We start from the raw sequence: 17438 nt of genomic DNA, 5'->3' as shown, positions 1-17438 counted from the left end.
GGCCCCGGGGAGGCCCTACGCCTGTGTAAGGGGCGGGGCCAGGACCACACTCAGAGAGGGAGAGGAGGAGGCAAGACCCTGCCCTGACGGACCCTCCACCAGACTAATGTCCAGCAACCACACAGCATGGCCAGCAGCCCAGCCTGGGCGGTTAGCACCTGTTGAAGAGGCCCAAGGCAGCAGTCCAGAGCGGAGGGGAGGGGAGGGGGGCTGTGCGGCCCGGGTGCCTTCCCTGCGCAGGCCCCGAATGCCACTCGCATCCCCCCTCTTGGAGCACAGGACAGGTGGGTGGGGGTTGAGCCCAAGCAGAGGGCCCTCCCTGCCGGGCCGCACGGCCTGGCTGAGGGACGGCAGCAGGGGACCGGCCGGCCCTCACCATCATCTGCGAGACCAGCTCCGCCTTGTGGGAGAAAGTGAAGTCCCCGGATTGGGTGCTGTTGCTGATGGCCTGGGAGACCATGCCGATGCTCTGGATGAGGCTGAGCTTCAGGGACAGGTCCTGGGGGGAGAGTCCCGGTGGGGGACGGGTGAGCCCTGGCCATGCCTGGAGAGTCCCCTCGCCTAGAAACGGAGAGAGCTTCTCGCCTGCAGGAGGGAGCCCCCAAGGTCCCAGCAGCCACTGGTCTTGACTGCCCCCCACACACACACACATACACGGAGACACAAATGCCCCAAGCCCTGCGCAGAGGACAGGTGAGAGGCTGCGTCCAGACCCCGAGAGGGACACCACCCCCGTCCCCCTCCTCATGGGCCCAGAGCCCACAGCCCGCCTTCCTCAGTCACGCCTCAAAGAGTACCCGAAGACCCCCAGAGAGCAAAACACCCCCAGCAGGGCTCTCCTGCCAGCGCGTGACCAAAATGACCCCTGAAATCTGCCCCCATCGTTAGTGGCAGCCCCAGACCGGAAGGAAGAGGAGTTAGTGGAATCAGAGGCACTCTGGGCTCCCGGACTGCCCCGCGCCCCTTCCCTCAGATCCCCACACCCGACCCCTGGCCCACCCGCTCAGCCGGGAGGGGGCAGCAAGCCCCCCCCTCCCCGGACAGCAGCTCCTTCAAGGGATCTGGGCCGGAGCTCTCCCACTGGTCAGGTGGCCGGGCCAAGGAGCCTGCCCTGGACATTATCTTGACGTCTACGGCTGAAATCCAGCGGGGCTACTGAGGACACACAAAGCAGCCCTCTGAACTCCCCAGACAACTCACAGGGGTGGGGAGGGGAGGGGCTGTGCCCTCCCCTGTCAAAGGCCCAGGGAACGCCCGGTCCATCTGCCCAACAGTGGCTGTGCGGCAGCAGCAGGACCCCTGACCCTCTGCTGCCCACAGGTGAGTCACGGAGCAGCTTTGGGCAGCCACCTTTCGGCTTCCTCAGAGGAGCCAGGCCCTTCCCCAGCACCTTCCAGACCATCTACCCCCTCAGCGCACACACAAGGGGCACTGCCTCCTGCCGCCGCCACAGAGCCCAGGACCACCCAGGCCAGGCCCCTCCCCTAAACCGAGAGGCGGGAGGGGTGGCTACAAAGAGAGTGGGCGGGGCCACGAGCCCCCAGCCTCCATCCTCACCGCACCCCTCGCCTCTGCTAAGTGGCAGGCCCTGCTCCCCACCTCTCGGCCGAAGACCGGCCGCTTGGCTCTCAGCTCCTCCCCCCCCGTCCCCTGCAGCTTCCTCCCTGGGCTCCCCCACCCCTGTCCAGAGGGAGAAGAGACAGCCGGCCAAGAGGAGAGCAGAGAGTGAGCAGAGGGCCTTACGCTGTACCTTTGTTTCTACCTTTATGCCCAGAACCTGAACAAAACGAGAGGAGACAGGCGTTAACACTCCCAGCGCGGAAGGCAGCCTCCAGACCCCCCTCCCCCACAGCAGCAGCAGCACCACCACCACCACCAGGGGCGCTCCCTCCCCACGGCTGCCCTCCGCCTTCCTCGCCCGGCCGGCCGGCCTCACCTTGGTGTTGAAGTAGAGGAGAATGTTCCGGAGGATGTGGGTGTCGATGCGGGCCAGCACCAGCTCGCTGGGGGCGTAGCGGGCCACGAAGCCGTAGCACAGGATGAGGGTGCCCTTCACCTTCTCCACTTCATGGTCGCTGCGATCCTGAGCAGAACCAGGGCACAGAGCCTGGGCTCACTCTCTCCTTCGGTCCAGGAGAGGGGGGGGGGGGGGGGGGGAGAGGCACGCAGGCGCACACAGCCCCGGCTCCAGAGAGCTCCAGAGGGCAGCCCTGGGCCACACGGACGGCCTCCAGGATCCTCCTACCTTAAAGATACTGAAGAGCCCCGCAGATTTCCGGAAGACGTCCGACTTCACAAACAGTTCCAACTTAGCCAGGGTCTCATCCAGGTAGGCGACGGCACACAGGCCCAAGCAGCAGGCCAGACCCTGCAAGGGAAGGGCCGGGGCGGCTCGGTCAGCGCTAGGCCTGCCGGCCACTCAGGCCGCTCGCTCAAGGCTCCCACGGAGCGCAGTGACTGGCCGCAAGGAGTGATGGGTAGAGGGCTGCCCAGCCACACCCGTCTCTCGGCCAGAGCTCCCCATGTCCACTCCCCGGGCTCCGGACGGGGCAAGTCAGGCCAAGCCCCACGTTCCAGGCCAGCCCAGGGCAGGGAGTCCCCGTGCCTCAGTCCGCGTGACTCCTGACCTCCCGCTCAGCCTCCTCCTGGTATCTGGCCGTTTCCAGAAGCTCCTGGAGCAGCTTGCCCACCAGATCCCTGTCTGCACAGGCGGCCAAGGCGGTCCCAACACATTTGTACAGGAAGTTCTGGGGGCACAAAGAGCGACAGCTGCAGGCGCCACGGGGTTGGGTGACTCCTGGGCAAGAAGCTGCATTCACAGAACGGACTGCAGGGAACACCTCTGCTCGTGAAGAGGCGGACAGGCAGGGGCCAAAGCACCAAAGGCCCCGCAGGTCAAGGCCTGCGCTGAGAACGCTGGGGGCCCCAGACCTGCCGGGGTTTGGCCTCTGGGAAGGGCCCCCTCTTCTCTCTGGAGAGCTGCTGTTTAACAAAGAACTGGACGAGACAGGGCTGGGACTGGGACAGCTGCCCGCAAGAGCCACGCTGCCCATGGCTTCACCCACCACGGCTCAGTGGGTGATGGGAGAGGGCTGGGGTGCTACCCACTGTCTCCTGCACAGGGTCCCTGGGAGCCCCCCTCCGCCTCCTGCCGTGCCCCCCACAGCCAACCCCATGGGACCGCTGCTCCTCAGCCTGGTCCCCCATACAGGTCTGGAAGTTAAACTGGTGAAGCCATCTTCCTTCCCTTCTTCCAAGTAGCCACAGCTGAGAAGAGGCTGATCTGACCCCCCCCAGGCCCCCCTCAGTCTGCACCAGCAGGCAGGCCAGCACCACTCCCCCAACCCCCCAAGCCGGGCCAGTTCCGATCTCCGGGGCAACTTGGCCGGTTCCGCAGGGCCTGCAAAAGGGAGCTCCTCTACCAGACATTTGGCAGACCTGAGTTTCCACTTCCCACAGCCCCCCTCCTATGGTAGCCACTGCCGGTCCATCCAGCATGCCTTAGCTCAGGGGTAGTCAACCTGTGGTCCTACAGATGTTCATGGACTACCATTCCCATGAGCCCCTGACAGCAAATGCTGGCAGGGGCTCATGGGCATTATAGTCCATGAACATCTGGAGGACCACAGGTTGACTACCCCTGCCGTAGCTGACTTTCTGTTCTCCCCACTGTTTACTGTCCCACTACGTTCCCCACGGCTGCTTCTGCCTTATCACTGTTCTAGGTATTGAACTATCTGTCTTGCTCTGCCCTGAGCCTTGGGAGGGCAGGATGTAAAGCAAATAAATAGACCAGCAGGCAAAGAGACCTTCTCCACGGAGGAGTTGTTGTAGCTGTTCAGCTGCTGGCACATTTCCATGGCCAGCCGACCCGCCCAAGAGGAGTCTGGAACGGTCACCAAGGTCTCCTGAAGGAACTGTGGGCAGAAGCAGACGGCTGGAATGTGTCAAGCCCAAAGGAGCACCCGCACAGCCACCTCCCCAGGCAAGGAAGCCATCAAGGACAAAACGGTTGCTTTTAAGAAGTTCAGGATGGCCCCAGCCGAGGCAAAGGGAACGTCCGTTGTCACCAATAAATGGGAGGGCGGCACAGAAATGTCACTGAGGAGGAGGAGGAGGAGGAGGAGGAGGAGGAGGAGGAGGAGGAGAGCAAAAGCAGACTGTGAAGGGGGGACTGCCGAGAGGAGCAGGGCAAGCCATACGCCTCTCTCTCAACCTGTCCAGAGCAGGAAACCAGCCAGAGAGAGAGAGCCGATGGCCAGGGGGAGAAGGGACTGCGAGAGGAAGGCCACGGGTGTTCTTGCTCCCCAGGGCAGAGCGAAGCATGTGGGGTCACGGTGCCTGTGCCCCAGCCCCGGTGGGCAGGGCAGAGGGGGCCAGAGGCACTCCGAGCGAGGAAGGAAACCCACCTTCAGCAGCGTGTCCTCCCACTCCTCCTGGCACAGAGTTGCCCTCGTGTTGGCTGGAAGAGAGAAGAGACGGCGGTGGCCGGGGGAGCCTTCCCTTGCCCTGCGCAACCACAGGGGCCAACTGAGCAGGCCACTGCTCTTCTCCAGGGGGGGGGGGGGGGGCTGTGCCGCGCAGCAATTCTTCCATCCTCCACGGGGACCCCCAGCAGAAGACAAGTCAGCTGGCAGCCAACCCCAAAGGCCTGCTCTGTCCCAGGCACAAGGAGCCCCGTCCCAGGAGGCAGCAAGAGGCCCTGGGGGGAGGGGGAGGGCTCTCCACCATGGTGCCTCCCGGCCCACCAAGTGGCATCCAAGCCACTCCCCTCCCCCAACCCCCAGAAAGGCAGCTCAGACACTCCCAGCTCAGCCATCCCCTCAGTTCAGGCCCCCTTCCTCCCCAAAGCAGCTGACATCAGTCCCCTCCTGACAACAACCCTGTGAGGTAGAAGAGCTGCCTTTATGTACCCTGCTTTTTACTACCCGAAGGAGTCTCAAAGCGGCTTCCAATCGCCTTCCCTTCCTCCCCCCATAACAGAGACTTTGTGAGGTAGTTGGGGCTGAGAGAGCTCTGAGAGAACTGTGAATGGCCCAAGGTCACCCAGCAGGCTACCTGTGGTGGTAGGCCGGGGTGAGAGTCTTATGACCGGCCGAAGGCCAGAGTGGGGATTCAAGCAGGGTCTCCCACGTGCATTTATTCATGTATTCTTAGTTTTATACCCCGCTTGTCCCTGCAAAGCGGGCTCGGAGCAGTTCACATAAAGCCACTCTGACCCAAGAGTGTGCCTGGGCTCTGGCTGGCTGGCCCCACCCTGGCCCCGCTCTTGAGAAAGAGGTGGGTAGGAAGATCTGCTCAGGCCCAGGCCCCACCTGCCTCTCTCCCTCCTCTTTGGAGATTTCCCTCCAGTGTTCCCTTCCCCTCATTTACTTTCGCCTCACAACAGTCTTGGGAGGTAGGCTATGCCGGGCAAATGAAGACGGACTCACCCTCCAGATGCTCCACTAATTGGGGAAGCTTCTTGCCCCACAGAGCTGGGTGGACATGGAGGGGCAGCACACTCAGGAGGCCCAGAGCAGCGGCCCCACGGCCTTCCCCTCCATACGGCTGAGAAGCTACAACCTGGGGGGGGGCAGGGGGGGGCAGGTGGAGAAAGAGCATTTCCTTGAGGGGCACAGAAAGATGCAGACCCCACACTGGCTGAAAGGGAGGGCTTCCTCAGTCACCAGAATAAAGGCTATCGCACTCTGGCGTGAGCGGTTCATAAAAACACAGAACTGGAAGGGGGCCCAAGAGTCATCTAGTCCACCCCCCTGCACAGTGCAGGCAATTCACAGCACCCCACCCCCAGCGGAAAGCCTAAGCCTGCCTTTCCCCCCTCCCCTCCCCACTGAAGACCCACCTACCAGCAGCCTGGACAGCAGTGCACACGCCGATGGGAGGTTGGCTGCAAAACGGGAGAGAAAACGCTGAAGGTGACACCCCGCGGGGCGTCTGCCCAAATGCACTCTGGTTTCTCTACTGCAGCACCGGCTTCCTGCCTCACCTTGGGCTGCCCTGACTCTCAGGTTGTGAACTTTAAAGATACGCCTGCTGGGGCAGCATAAGGCACAGGAGTTCACCTGCCAGTTTCATTTTTAAAAAGACACATACTTTTAAATTCCACAGACAGTGCAGTTTTGTATGTCTAAAAGGTAAAGGTATCCTTTACCCTTGGGGTGACACCCTCTAGCATTTTCATATTTATTCTGTTCTAAATGGTGTCCTTTAAGGTTAAGCGGTGAAGGCACCACAGCCATAACTGGAAGGCCTCATACGCATCAATCCCCAAGGGAGGTCTCTTCTCCAGCACCCCCCCCCCCGGGGTTACTTAATGCACACAAGTCTGGTTGCGTTTCCCACAGACAGAAATCAGCTCTCCAAAGCTGGGGCTGCAGAGCTGCCTGTTGCCCCCCAAGTGCTCCCCCCCCCCCGGCAGCCCTGGGGCCAGGCACGCACCTTGGGCGTCATAGTGGAGCTGGAAGTCCTTCAGCCCCTTCTCCTGCTTCTTGGCCGCCAGGTAGACAAGGCTCCTGCAGAGGGGGGTCAGGGCGCCCGTCAGGTGCACGGGGGTCACAAACGCCAGCAGGGAGGGCCAGAGGACCTGGGGGAAGAGAGCCGAGCTGACCGGCACAAGACCCTCCTGGCCCGCCTTGGGCTGCCCGGCAGCTTCTCCCTCCCTCAGCGGACCTGCTCAAAGCTCGGCACGCCCAGCGCTGCTGCCTCCCCACCTCGTGCTCCAGGGAGGGAGGGAGGGAAGGAGGGCCCCCCCCCCCGGAGAGCGGAAGCCACATTCCTGTGGGTGCCGCATGCGAGAGATCAAGTCGGGGCCTGGCCTGCCCATGGCCTGCAGCAGCAGCAGCCTCTGGGGGGGGGGCGGGGGCGGGGGGAGCTTCTACAGACTCCCTGCTTGGGGAAGCCGCTGAGCAAGGCTGCCTCACAGGAGCAGAGCACATGGATGTGCAGGCAGGTGCAAGGAGCCCCCAGCACCCACCCACCCACCCACCCCGCAAAGCTTCACAGACGCCCAGGACCCTGCCCTGCCCCGGCCGCTGACGGCCGCCTGACCTCACTCATCCTGTCGATGGTGGTGCTGATGAGGAGGAGGGTGTTGACGCTGATGCTCCGGATGTGGCCGTCCGTCAGGTCCTCCGTCTCCAGGGACTGCCGCCGGGGCAGCTGAGGAGGCTGGTCAGATGGGACAAGAGGGCGACTCGTAACGCCCAGCCAGGGGACGGCCAGGGATGGACAGTCCGGCGGGAAGCCAGCCCTCGACTGGACACATGCAGAAACCGGGCCCCGGGGCTGGGCCTCAGGAGGAGCCTGGTGTGCCCCCCCACTAACCCCTCCCCTCCAAGAACAGGGCCAGCTGAGGGGGTGTCAAGGTTGGCCTCTTGCCGGGAGGAAGACCTTGCAACACAAGCTCAGCCACGCCGGCCCCCAAGCACAAGCACCATCGTGACCCCCCCCCATTATCTGCCACAGCTGACCAGGAGCAGCAGCCATGGGTTAGCAGCACAGAACGCCTCCCCCACACAAAGGCCATTACAGGGGACTCACCCCCCCCCGCATGGAAGACCCCATGCCCCCCCCCAGCTGATGGCCGGCCGTTTCCCTGGAGACAGCGACGGAGAGACCCCCGGCTGCCAAGCAGGCTCCTCAGTGGGGCAGGGACCCCGCCCAGGGGCTTCCCCCCAGCATGAGCCACGAAGCAGCCGCCTCACCTCCCCCGCCGGAAGGGCGCACTGCCGGACCAGGAACTCAGTCATGGCCTCCCCGCCCGGCTGCTCCAGGTAGCCGTGATGCGCCATGGCGCTGATCACTTGGACCAGGGCCCGCTTGACCTGCAAGAGACGGGCCCCAGAGAGGGCTCAAGGCCGCCCGAGGGGCCCCCCCGCACCCCCACGGCCGTCCCTCTCCAGGCCCCTAGGTCGGCCAGGACGGGGGGAGCCTGCCCTCTGCACACGCCTCAGGCACTCTGCAGCGACCCTGCCCGGGATGGAGAGGCGCCCCACCTCCAGGCTGCAGGTTCTCTGGAGGGCCCTCCCAGGGCATCCAGGCTGGCAGGAAGCAGGGGCGGCAGAGGGCAGAAGGTCAGCCCCGCCCGCTCCAAGCCAAGGGGCCATCTGAGGGCCTTGAGCAGGGGAGGGGAGGCAGGCACACCCCCACTCACCTTGTGGCTGTGGTCTTGCAAGGGCAGCCTCATGGCGGACAGGACAAAGGGCTTCTTGGCCTCCATCTGAGAGGCTGCGGAAGGACAGGGAGAGACCAGCTCCCACGAGCCACTGAGAAAGGCCACCCCAGGGGCCCCGCACCCCCCGCCCTCCCCCCCCCCCACTCACGGGCACTGTTGATGATCTGCCGCAGGATGGCCAGGGCCCCCACCCGCGTCCGCTCGTTGCCCGTCTCCAGCTTCGGGAGCAGAAACGCAAGCAGGCGGTCCGGGAAGGAAGCGGCTGCAGGGGGAGGGAAGCCAGCAGTCACCCCACCAGGCCCCCCCCCGAAGTTCCGTCCCATTCCCGTCCCCCGGCTGCAATCCACGGAGAGCAGGCACAAGGGGGGGGAAGGGGGCGCAGCAGGGAGGCTGGAGGAGACCAGAGAGGGGAGGAGGGGACTGGGCGGGGGGGTCTCCAGCACGGCAGTCCGAGCCTCACTCTGAGCAGCCTGGTCCGATTCCTGGTCCGAGCTTGGCCTGACTCTACGCCCTCCCACCCTTCGGCTGAACAAGGGAGGGCGGGGACCAGGCGCTGACGGGCGAGGGCCAATCCAGACCGCCCCGCCCCCCCCACCAGCCCTGCCAGGCACCCCTCCGAGAGGCAGGCCCGCTCCGTCCATCCTGCCGCCCTGTCACGCCCGGCCGTGGGATTCTCAGAGCTCTGCCTCGGGCCCAACCCCCTGCGTGGTGAGAGAGACTGGATCAGGCCTGGAGAGGGGCTTCCGCGGGAGGCAGGCCTCAGCCGAGCCGGCCAGCGGGGCCCAAGGAGCCCTTGAGCGGCGGGGGCCAAGTCAGCCCAGCCCCAGCCCCAGCCCCCCTCTGCCCGGAGAGGCCCACCGGCCGGACGTCAAGGGAGCTCCAGCCCCAGGGCAGAGTGCAGGCTGGCAGCCGGCAGCAGGACTCTCCGAGGCCCTTACCCAGCACCGTGAAGCACCGGAGGACTTCGTTGTGGTTCTTCAGCTGGACCGGCACCGAGGAGTCTGGTGGGACACTGATCTACACAAGGAAGGAAGGAAGGAAGGAAGGAAGGAAGGAAACGCCAGCTCGAAAGGGCACTGGCCAGGAACCTCCGGCACACCTCGCCACGCAAGCAGGGGAGGATCCCGGCCAAGGAAAGCTCTGCCCCAAGCCCCGCTGGAGTCCCGCAGGGCTAGGGTGGGACAGCAGAGCTGGTGTGCAAGAAGAGAGTTTCAGAACACCCCAAAACCTGAGCAGGGCCCAGGCGGAAGGGCCCAACCGAGAACCGCAAGCACACTCCGAAGGAAAGACAGCCCCCACCCGTTTGGCTCAGGCAGGGGGCTAAGATGGGGGGAGGAAGCCCAAGCAAGGGGCAGACTCTCTTCCCCCTTCCCCTCTGGATCCAGAAGGCCCACCAGGCATCACCGCAGAGGAAACAGCCTCCCCCCGACTCGAGAGCCGGCCCTTCTGCTCCTGGAAGAGGGGCCCCTGGGAAGAGAGGGGCGGGACCTTCCTCACCCAGGCACAGAGCCCAGCAGAGCCCCCCAAGCCAAGGGCCAGCCCCACAAGACGACCCCGGCTCCCGCCACACCCCTTGCTCTCCCGCTCCAGCCCCTTGCTACCTGGGCCTGCAGCGCATGGAGGAGCGGGTCCAGCTGGGTGTCCAGCGTGCGGCTCCCGATGTTGACAGCCGCTTCCAGGATCTGGCACAAGCTCTGCACAGGGAGACATGCGGGGCCAGGGGGTCAGCAGCCCTCCCAGAGGACTCCTCAGGGGCTCCACGGACCGGCTTCTCCCACCAAGGCCAGGCTGCTCCATCCCTCGGGGCAAAGGGCTCAGGGACGCACCAGCCCATTGGGGACGGAGCCTGCTGCAGGCCAGCCCCCCTCCCTTCCTGGAAGGCAGGGCAGCAGCACACCAGGGCTCTGGACCCAAACAGCGACCCAAAGGGCTCGGAGGGCGTGAGGGCAGGAGAGCCCGGCCACCCTTACCTTGGAGACACAGTAGGCCTCAGCCGGCCGCCGGTACAGGCCTAGCAGGCCCGGGACGAGGCGAGGGAGCTGCTCCTCCAGCTTCTCGCTGGGCAGGAGGGGGCTCATGGGGCCCAGGGCCTCCACCACGGCCAGCCTCAGCTGCAGGGGGAGACAGGGGGGGACGTCCTCTCAAGCCCCTCCAGGGCAGGCAGGCAGGCAGGCAGGCAGGCAGCCAGGGGGCCCGGCACGGAAGCTCCGCTCAGCCACCTGGACCCCGTCCCTGGGAGCAGGACCCAGGGGGTGCCCCCTTGGCGAAAGAACCCTCCAAAGAAGAATTCACCCAGCCAGGCCCAGGGGGTCCCAACCCTGCAGCAGGGGAGGCGGGCTCCAGGGGTGGGGCAGAGGGCCCCAGGAGAGCGGCCCTCAGGGAGAAGTCCGAAAGGGGGCTGGGGGGTCAGCACCCCAGCCAAGGGCCCCTCCCTGGCCCCCCGCGGTACCTTGGCCTCCCGGCTCTGCAGCCAGTTGTAGAAGAGCACTTCGTAAGCAGAGAAGGTCTCCCGGGAGAAGGTGTCCCGCCGCACCGTGGGGTCCGGGGCCTGGTCCAGGTTAGCCAGGTACTCCTGGATGCTCTCGCTGAAGTTCTGCAAGGCTAGGCCACCCACAGGAGCCCGGGGGCAGGGCCCGTCTGAGCAGGGGGCACAGGACAGGAGGCCCTGCCCCCCCCCCCCGCCCAGGCTGCACTGGAAGACGTAACTGAGCTCTGGGGAAGAGCCACAGCACAGGGAACCAGACCCTCTTTCCCAGCACAGGCACAGGCACAGGCTGCTGCTCAACACGGGGGGGCGGGGGGTGTCCTTACCGAAGCAGAAGACGATTTTCATGCTGTCCTGCTTGGCCATCCCCAGCATGGGCAGCATCGTCCCCAGGACGGAGGGGAGGAAGGGCACCATCCCAAAGACTGAGGGGGGGGGGCAGAGAGAAAGCAACTGCGGCCTTCCACAAAAGTCTCCGGCAGCTGGTTCCCCGGACTGGAGAACGGCCAGGCTGGACGTGGACTGGGAAAGGGAGCTGCTCCCCCTGATGGCCACAGCCATGCCCCGGGATCCACGGCACCCTCCCTTGAGACGCCCCACAACGCCCAGGCTGCAACACCACGGACGACCCATTGAGCCCTGGCGGGAGGCAGGACCTCCCCCACACAGGCCAGAGCGAGGGCCACAGGAATAGGCCGGGGATTCGACAGACCCCCAGACCCCCTGAGGAGCCAGGAGGCAACATCAGGGGGAGGCCTCTTTGTTTGTTTATATATTGCTTCTGCCGCCCCCCCCCCCCCAGGATCTAAGACCAGTACCTGGCAGAGCACCGGGCTGCTGGCCCTGCCCCCCCCTTGGGCACTGGCCTGCACAGCCTCTCCCACTCCCCCCCAAGTCCATTCCAGGCACCCCCCTCCTCGCGCGTAAGGGAAGCCTGCCAGGGCACTGACCGTTGGCCACAGAGAGGCTGGCAAAAGTGCGGACGACAAAGTAGTGGGGCAGGACCCCGGGCTGGAACTTGGTCAGCACCTCCTCCATCACCGTGTTGATGAAACGCCTCCCAACAGCCACGAGGACATTGCTGGCCGCCTGCTGCCACTCCACGAGGACGTCCTGCAGCCAGGAGGAAGAGGAGGAGGAGCCTGCAGCCCATGTGGCCCCACAGCTGGACACGCTGCCTTACCCCCAAAGCGGAAGGGGGGTTGCAGTGGGCGGTCCTGACCTCCCCCTCTGAAGAAACAAAGCCCTCAAGGGGTGCCGGGAGCCACAGCCCATACCTTGGACTTGGTCATCTCGTTGGAGGCCACCGAGATGACGGCCTTGGCCGCGGTCTTGTCCATCCGGGACACACTGCTCCGCACCACAGCCTCCATGGCCCGCAGGATAATGACGCGGTGGGGGTAAGCCAGCTGGGCGGGGGAAGAAGGGCAGGGAGTCAGCGCCAGGCACAAAGCCCCCGGCAGACGCCTCTGCCATGTTATTATTACTTTTTCATTAAATGGCCAAGTTCCGACAATTCTGCCAACACCAGCGAAAGAGAAAATTAAGTTTGCCTATGAACAAGCAATGACAAGAATTATTTCTATATCATAAAGCAACACACTCCGATCCACACTGACAGGAAAGATACAGCCAGGGATTTTGTTCAGTTTTAGCCAACTCTCTTCCTTATTCCACGTGGCTCTTATCCATGGAGGTCCCAAAATCCCAAATGCAGCTAATTTTGTGGTCAAAAGGGACCCCGACCTCTGTTTGTACCAGTGGACAAAGTGGCTGGATCTGACCCTTGCCCTTCCCAGTGAGAACTGCTGAGAGATGCTACAGTAAAGCCACTGCTGAAAGCACCAGGTGGTCCAATGAAATTTCTAGCCTCCGTGGAAACCTGGTGCCTGGGAATTATCAAGCCTTAGCTTAAAGGCCACCAGCAGAAACGTTGAGAGGGGTGAGAAAAGGGGAGGCCACCAGTAAGGACCTCTAGTCACACGCACCCCAGTCCCCTTCAGGCCCCAGGGAATGGCTCTGTCCGTCCCCCCCCCCCCCTTCTTTCTCCTTCACGGGAATTCAGCACAGCCTGGCTCTTTTACCCTTCAAGGGGAGGCCCCACAGCCTCCTGGGCACCCCAGGATCAGTCCTCAGCTTCTCCTCTACACATGGGACAAACTCCCAAGCAGGGCTGTTCCCCCGTCCCCCGGTCTGTGGGACATCACCTTGTCATGCTGCCGCAGGTATTCCTCGCAGGTGTTCAGGACCTCTTCAGGTTCTGCTTCTCCCAGGTAGCACAGAGCACTGAAGATCTGCTCGTGAACCAGCGGGTCCTTGTCCGTGGTGGCATCCATCAGAGTCACTGCCAGCCCTGGAAGGTGGAACCGGGCAGATGTCCCAGGCCCACTCCGCCTCCAACAGCCTCCTCAAGGCTCTGCCTCTTGGGCCAGTTCCTCAGCCCCACATTATGTGCTCTTCCTACCCAGAGAATTCACCCCCCTGCTCCGAGACACCAGAGAGCCACCCGACTCCCTTGGGCCATGCCAGCCGGTGCTTCCCCTACGCTGATCCTTTCCCTTGCCCAGAAGAGGCTGCCAGCTTTGGGCCTCCTGTGAAGTCCGGCAGAAATCAATCACCAAGAGAGACCCAGCAGCTCCTGAATTCTACCTGGCCCACAGGGGAAGTCCCTCTGGAGGAGACCAAGCCTTTCCCACCCCACCTTAAGAAGAAGCAAACCCCCGGAGCAGACGGCCTCCTCTTACCAGGAGCCGAACGCACCCCCGGCCCTACCTGGCTTAGCGGCTTGATGGGAAAGACCCCGGGGGAGGAGAGCTTTGGAGGGGAATCCCTGCGCAGAGAACTGCACTGCAGGCCACAAGCAAGCGTGCAGCTCCAGTCGCCCAGGAAGGCGAGTGCAAGAAGGCCCCTCTGTTCTGCTCTGCTCTGCTCTGTGCTCTTAGCCGGCTCCGCTAGCAACACACCCACAAGCCTGGCCAGGGTTGGCAAATAAGGAGTTGTGCAACGTCCGAGGAACTGGGGGCCCCAGAGGAAACTGGAGAGCTTCTTCCGGGGGCCCCATCGACTCAGGGGGTCCTGCAGAGGCTCCAAGGCGGGGGCGATTGGCATCGTCTGCCTCTGCACAGCAACCCTCAGGCTGCCAAGGTGGTCTTCCACCAGAGGTCTGAACAGAATCGTCATAGAAGAATCATAGAGTTGGAAGGGACCAACTCTTTGATTCTGGGAAGGCTCCAGGGGGTGGAGGTGACAGTGGGTGAGCGAGAGGGTGGTGAGTGTCCTGCATCGTGCAGGGGTGGGATTAGATGACCTCGGAGGGCCCTTCCAACTCTAGGATTCTAGGATTCTGTGAAGATTTCAAGGGGCGGCAGGCGACAGTGCAGGGGCGAGAGGGTGGCGGGGTGGACTAGATGACCGCGGGGGGTCCCCTCGGGCTCTCCCCTTGTGGGTGCTCCGAGCGGGCCAGATGGGCTCCTGGAAGAGCCGTTTGGTGTCGCAGAGCTCCGTGAGCTCCGGCGGGCGGGCCCGTCTTCCGCGGGGGGGGGGGGGTTAAGAGGCGCCCGGACTTACTCTTGACGCGGGCCGCCGCCGCCATCCTCCTTCCTCCTCCTTCCTCCTCCTTCCTCCTCCTCCTCCTTCCTCCTCGTCCTCCTAGGGGCGCAGGGGGCGGCGGGGCCGGGCGGCGGGGGGCGGCGGGGGCATCGCGGGGCTTCTCCTGCAGGACGGAGAGAGAGAGAGAGAGAGAGAGAGGCAGCCCCGCCCCCTCACCTGCCGCAGCCGCCGCGCTTCCGGGTCCCCACGCCACGCCCACCCCCGACACGACACGACACGCCCCGCCGGGACCGTGCGCCTGCGCAAGGCCCCGGCCCGGACCCCGTTGCCACTGCGCCTCCCGCCCGGCCCGGGAGGGGCAGGGCAGGGCAGGGCAAGGGCCCCTCGCGAGCGCCAGTCCGGATGGATCCTCTAAGCCCAGGCAGGCGCGATTCTCCTGCTGCCCTCGCAGGGGGGCCCCGAGACGGCCAGGCGGCATTGCAGGCGGATGGACCCTTGAGGCTGGGGGCTGTCAGCTGGGGGCGCATGGCCTGCGGGAAGCACCCGCGCCTGGCCCCTGGGGCCCCTCCACCGCCAAATGCAAGGGAAGCTTCCGCGCTGGCCGAAGGGAAAGGCCGGCCTGGAGCCAGCCCCCCCCCCCCCGCACGCGCAGGGCTCAGGGCCGCTGCCCTCGAGGGGCCCCGCCACGCCTTCCCTTGGGGGCCCACGGAGAGAACCCCCCAACGGGCCTCCTGGCCGCTCCCGTCTCCTTCCCACCCCGCAGGAGGAGCCCAAGGGAGGAGCCCAAGAGCCTCACTCACGCCGGGGCTTCAGGGAGGGGCAAGCGGTGCCCCCAGAGCCCCTGGCCGTGGGGCTAAGATGGGGCTGGGACTGCGGCTCATGGCAGGGCTCTTGCTCGCTCACCTCGGCCAGAGGGCCTCCCCCTCCCCCCCCCCCAGTTCTTCCTTTTCCTCAGCCCTTGGGAAGAGCGAGGAAGGGTGGCTGGGCCCCACACCCACTGCTCTTCAGGTGCCGAAAGAGCAAAAGAGAACAGAAGAACTGCAGCACCCGTGGGAGCCCCCATGGCCACTAACGGGGCAGCTGCTGTGCCCGAGAGGGAGGGCGAGGGGGTCCCTGGGCCACCTCCGGGAGCAGCCGGGAAAGGAGTCGGCCTCACCAAGGCAGGAGATCCTTCGCCGCTCAAGGAGCGCAGGGGAGGTAGCAATGCCTGTTCTCAGAGCGCAAAGGAGTCGTCGTCACTCGACAACGTGGAAAGCATTTAAGTTAACAAGGCTCCTGGTGACCATGTGGGCGCTCACCAGAAGCCATCTTGGCCACCTTTTACAAAACACCACATGCCAAGAACACAAGGAGAACCCTGCTGGGTCAGGCCAGGGAGGGTCCCTCCAGTCCAGCCTCCCGTCTCACCCAGGGGCCAGCCAGGTCCTCTGCAGGGCCAGCCACAGGGCAGGGAGGCCGAGGCCTTCCCCTGAGAAGACCCTCAGAAGAGCCCTGCTGGGTCAGGCCAGGGAGGGTCCCTCCAGTCCAGCCTCCCCTCTCACCCAGGGGCCAGCCAGTCCCTCTGCAGGGCCAGCCACAGGGCAGAGAGTCCGAGGCCTTCCCCTGAGAAGACCCTCAGAAGAGCCCTGCTGGGTCAGGCCAGGGAGGGTCCCTCCAGTCCAGCCTCCCGTCTCACCCAGGGGCCAGCCAGTTCCTCAGCAGGGCCAGCCACAGGGCAGAGAGGCCGAGGCCTTCCCCTGAGAAGACCCTCAGAAGAGCCCTGCTGGGTCAGGCCAGGGAGGGTCCCTCCAGTCCAGCCTCCCCTCTCACCCAGGGGCCAGCCAGTCCCTCTGCAGGGCCAGCCACAGGGCAGAGAGTCCGAGGCCTTCCCCTGAGAAGACCCTCAGAAGAGCCCTGCTGGGTCAGGCCAGGGAGGGTCCCTCCAGTCCAGCCTCCCGTCTCACCCAGGGGCCAGCCAGTTCCTCAGCAGGGCCAGCCACAGGGCAGAGAGGCCGAGGCCTTCCCCTGAGAAGACCCTCAGAAGAGCCCTGCTGGGTCAGGCCAGGGAGGGTCCCTCCAGTCCAGCCTCCCGCCTCACCCAGGGGCCAGCCAGTTCCTCTGCAGGGCCAGCCACAGGGCAGAGAGGCCGAGGCCTTCCCCTGAGAAGACCCTCAGAAGAGCCCTGCTGGGTCAGGCCAGGGAGGGTCCCTCCAGTCCAGCCTCCCATCTCACCCAGAGGCCAAGGCCTTCCTAAGGACATCAGGAGGGCCCTGCTGGATCAGACCAGTCCATCTGATATCCCATCTAGTCCAGCCTCCAACCAGTTCCTTTGAAGAGGGGCCTCCATAAGAACATCATTCATCTGGTAGGGCTTTTGATAAGGATCCACAAAACAATTCAATAAAATGCGGCATGGATCCTAATTCTGTGAGGTGGATCGATAACTGGTTGACTAATCGTACCCAAAGGGTAGTTGTTAACGGTTCAGCATCCACTTGGAGAGGAGTGACAAGTGAAGTACCCCAAGGGTCCTGGGCCTGTGTAGTTCAACATCTTCAGAAATGATTTGGATGAGGGATTAGAGGGGATACTTATTAAATTTGCAGATGAACTGGGAGGGGTAGCAAACACCACAGAAGACAGAAGTGGGCTAAACTAAATAAAATTAAATTCAACAGGGACAGTGAGGATCCATCTCGTCCAGCCTCCTGACTTATACAGTGGCCAACCGGTTCCTCTGCAGGGCCAGCCACAGGGCACAGTCTAAGGCCTTCCCCTGAGGACATCGCACAAGCCCTATCTAATCCAGCATCCTGTTCCACACAGGGGCCAGCCAATCCCTTGGGAGGGTCAACAACAAGGCAGAGAGGTTGATGACTTCTCTGGGGGGGTGGGCTTGGAAAACCACCACCTGTCTCACTCCACAGGGTCATTGTGATAAGCCATGGTTGATCTTAAGTTGATCTGATGGCCATAAAACGCAATTTAGCCCACCCACCCCAGCTGTGGGATGCCCAAGGCTCCCATTACCTACCTGGCTTCCAGGACGTTTTGCCGGAGGAAGTAATTTGGTGCGCTGTCAAAAGATTTGGGGAGCAACGTCTTTCAGGAGACCCTCATGGCGGGCGGCTGGATCCAGCTCCCCGGTGTCCTCTGCCCCTCCCCCCAGGGCCAGGGGTTCTAAAACTGGTGGTTATGTTTTGGTTCTAGAACGCCGCTTCTGGAACGCCCATTCCCTCCCTCGTCACT

At 64.1% G+C, this 17438-nt stretch overlaps 1 protein-coding gene across 3 annotated transcripts in view; it reads right to left on the bottom strand.

Annotated features, from left to right (window-relative positions):
- The window catches only part of MROH1 (maestro heat like repeat family member 1), a 31472-nt gene extending 14080 nt beyond the window's left edge, over positions 1–17392 (bottom strand). The window contains exons 1-24 of one of the 3 annotated variants that reach the window (XM_077353476.1): positions 17224–17392; positions 14229–14373; positions 12869–13014; positions 11939–12070; positions 11612–11774; positions 10988–11086; positions 10626–10777; positions 10147–10287; positions 9778–9870; positions 9115–9193; positions 8325–8438; positions 8156–8229; positions 7707–7826; positions 7051–7170; positions 6442–6586; positions 5850–5890; positions 5433–5565; positions 4410–4462; positions 3810–3917; positions 2628–2747; positions 2246–2368; positions 1937–2083; positions 1751–1777; positions 377–499 (exon numbers count right to left, since the gene is read on the bottom strand). In XM_077353476.1, coding sequence (XP_077209591.1) covers positions 377–499; positions 1751–1777; positions 1937–2083; positions 2246–2368; positions 2628–2747; positions 3810–3917; positions 4410–4462; positions 5433–5565; positions 5850–5890; positions 6442–6586; positions 7051–7170; positions 7707–7826; positions 8156–8229; positions 8325–8438; positions 9115–9193; positions 9778–9870; positions 10147–10287; positions 10626–10777; positions 10988–11086; positions 11612–11774; positions 11939–12070; positions 12869–13014; positions 14229–14253 — 2478 coding nt within the window. In that variant the 5' untranslated portion in view covers positions 14254–14373; positions 17224–17392. Of the gene's footprint in view, positions 1–376; positions 500–1750; positions 1778–1936; positions 2084–2245; positions 2369–2627; positions 2748–3809; positions 3918–4409; positions 4463–5432; positions 5566–5849; positions 5891–6441; positions 6587–7050; positions 7171–7706; positions 7827–8155; positions 8230–8324; positions 8439–9114; positions 9194–9777; positions 9871–10146; positions 10288–10625; positions 10778–10987; positions 11087–11611; positions 11775–11938; positions 12071–12868; positions 13015–14228; positions 14814–17223 lie in introns of those variants that run through there. The other 2 variants (XM_077353474.1, XM_077353475.1) reach the window with 2 other exon arrangements.
- Positions 17393–17438: the final 46 nt, after the last annotated feature.

Source organism: Paroedura picta, chromosome 9 (genome assembly GCF_049243985.1).
Source record: "Paroedura picta isolate Pp20150507F chromosome 9, Ppicta_v3.0, whole genome shotgun sequence".
Classification (NCBI taxonomy): Eukaryota; Metazoa; Chordata; class Lepidosauria; order Squamata; family Gekkonidae; genus Paroedura; species Paroedura picta.
The sequence above is the reverse complement of the archived record's forward strand: the minus strand, read 5'-3'. Positions and strand labels throughout refer to the sequence as shown.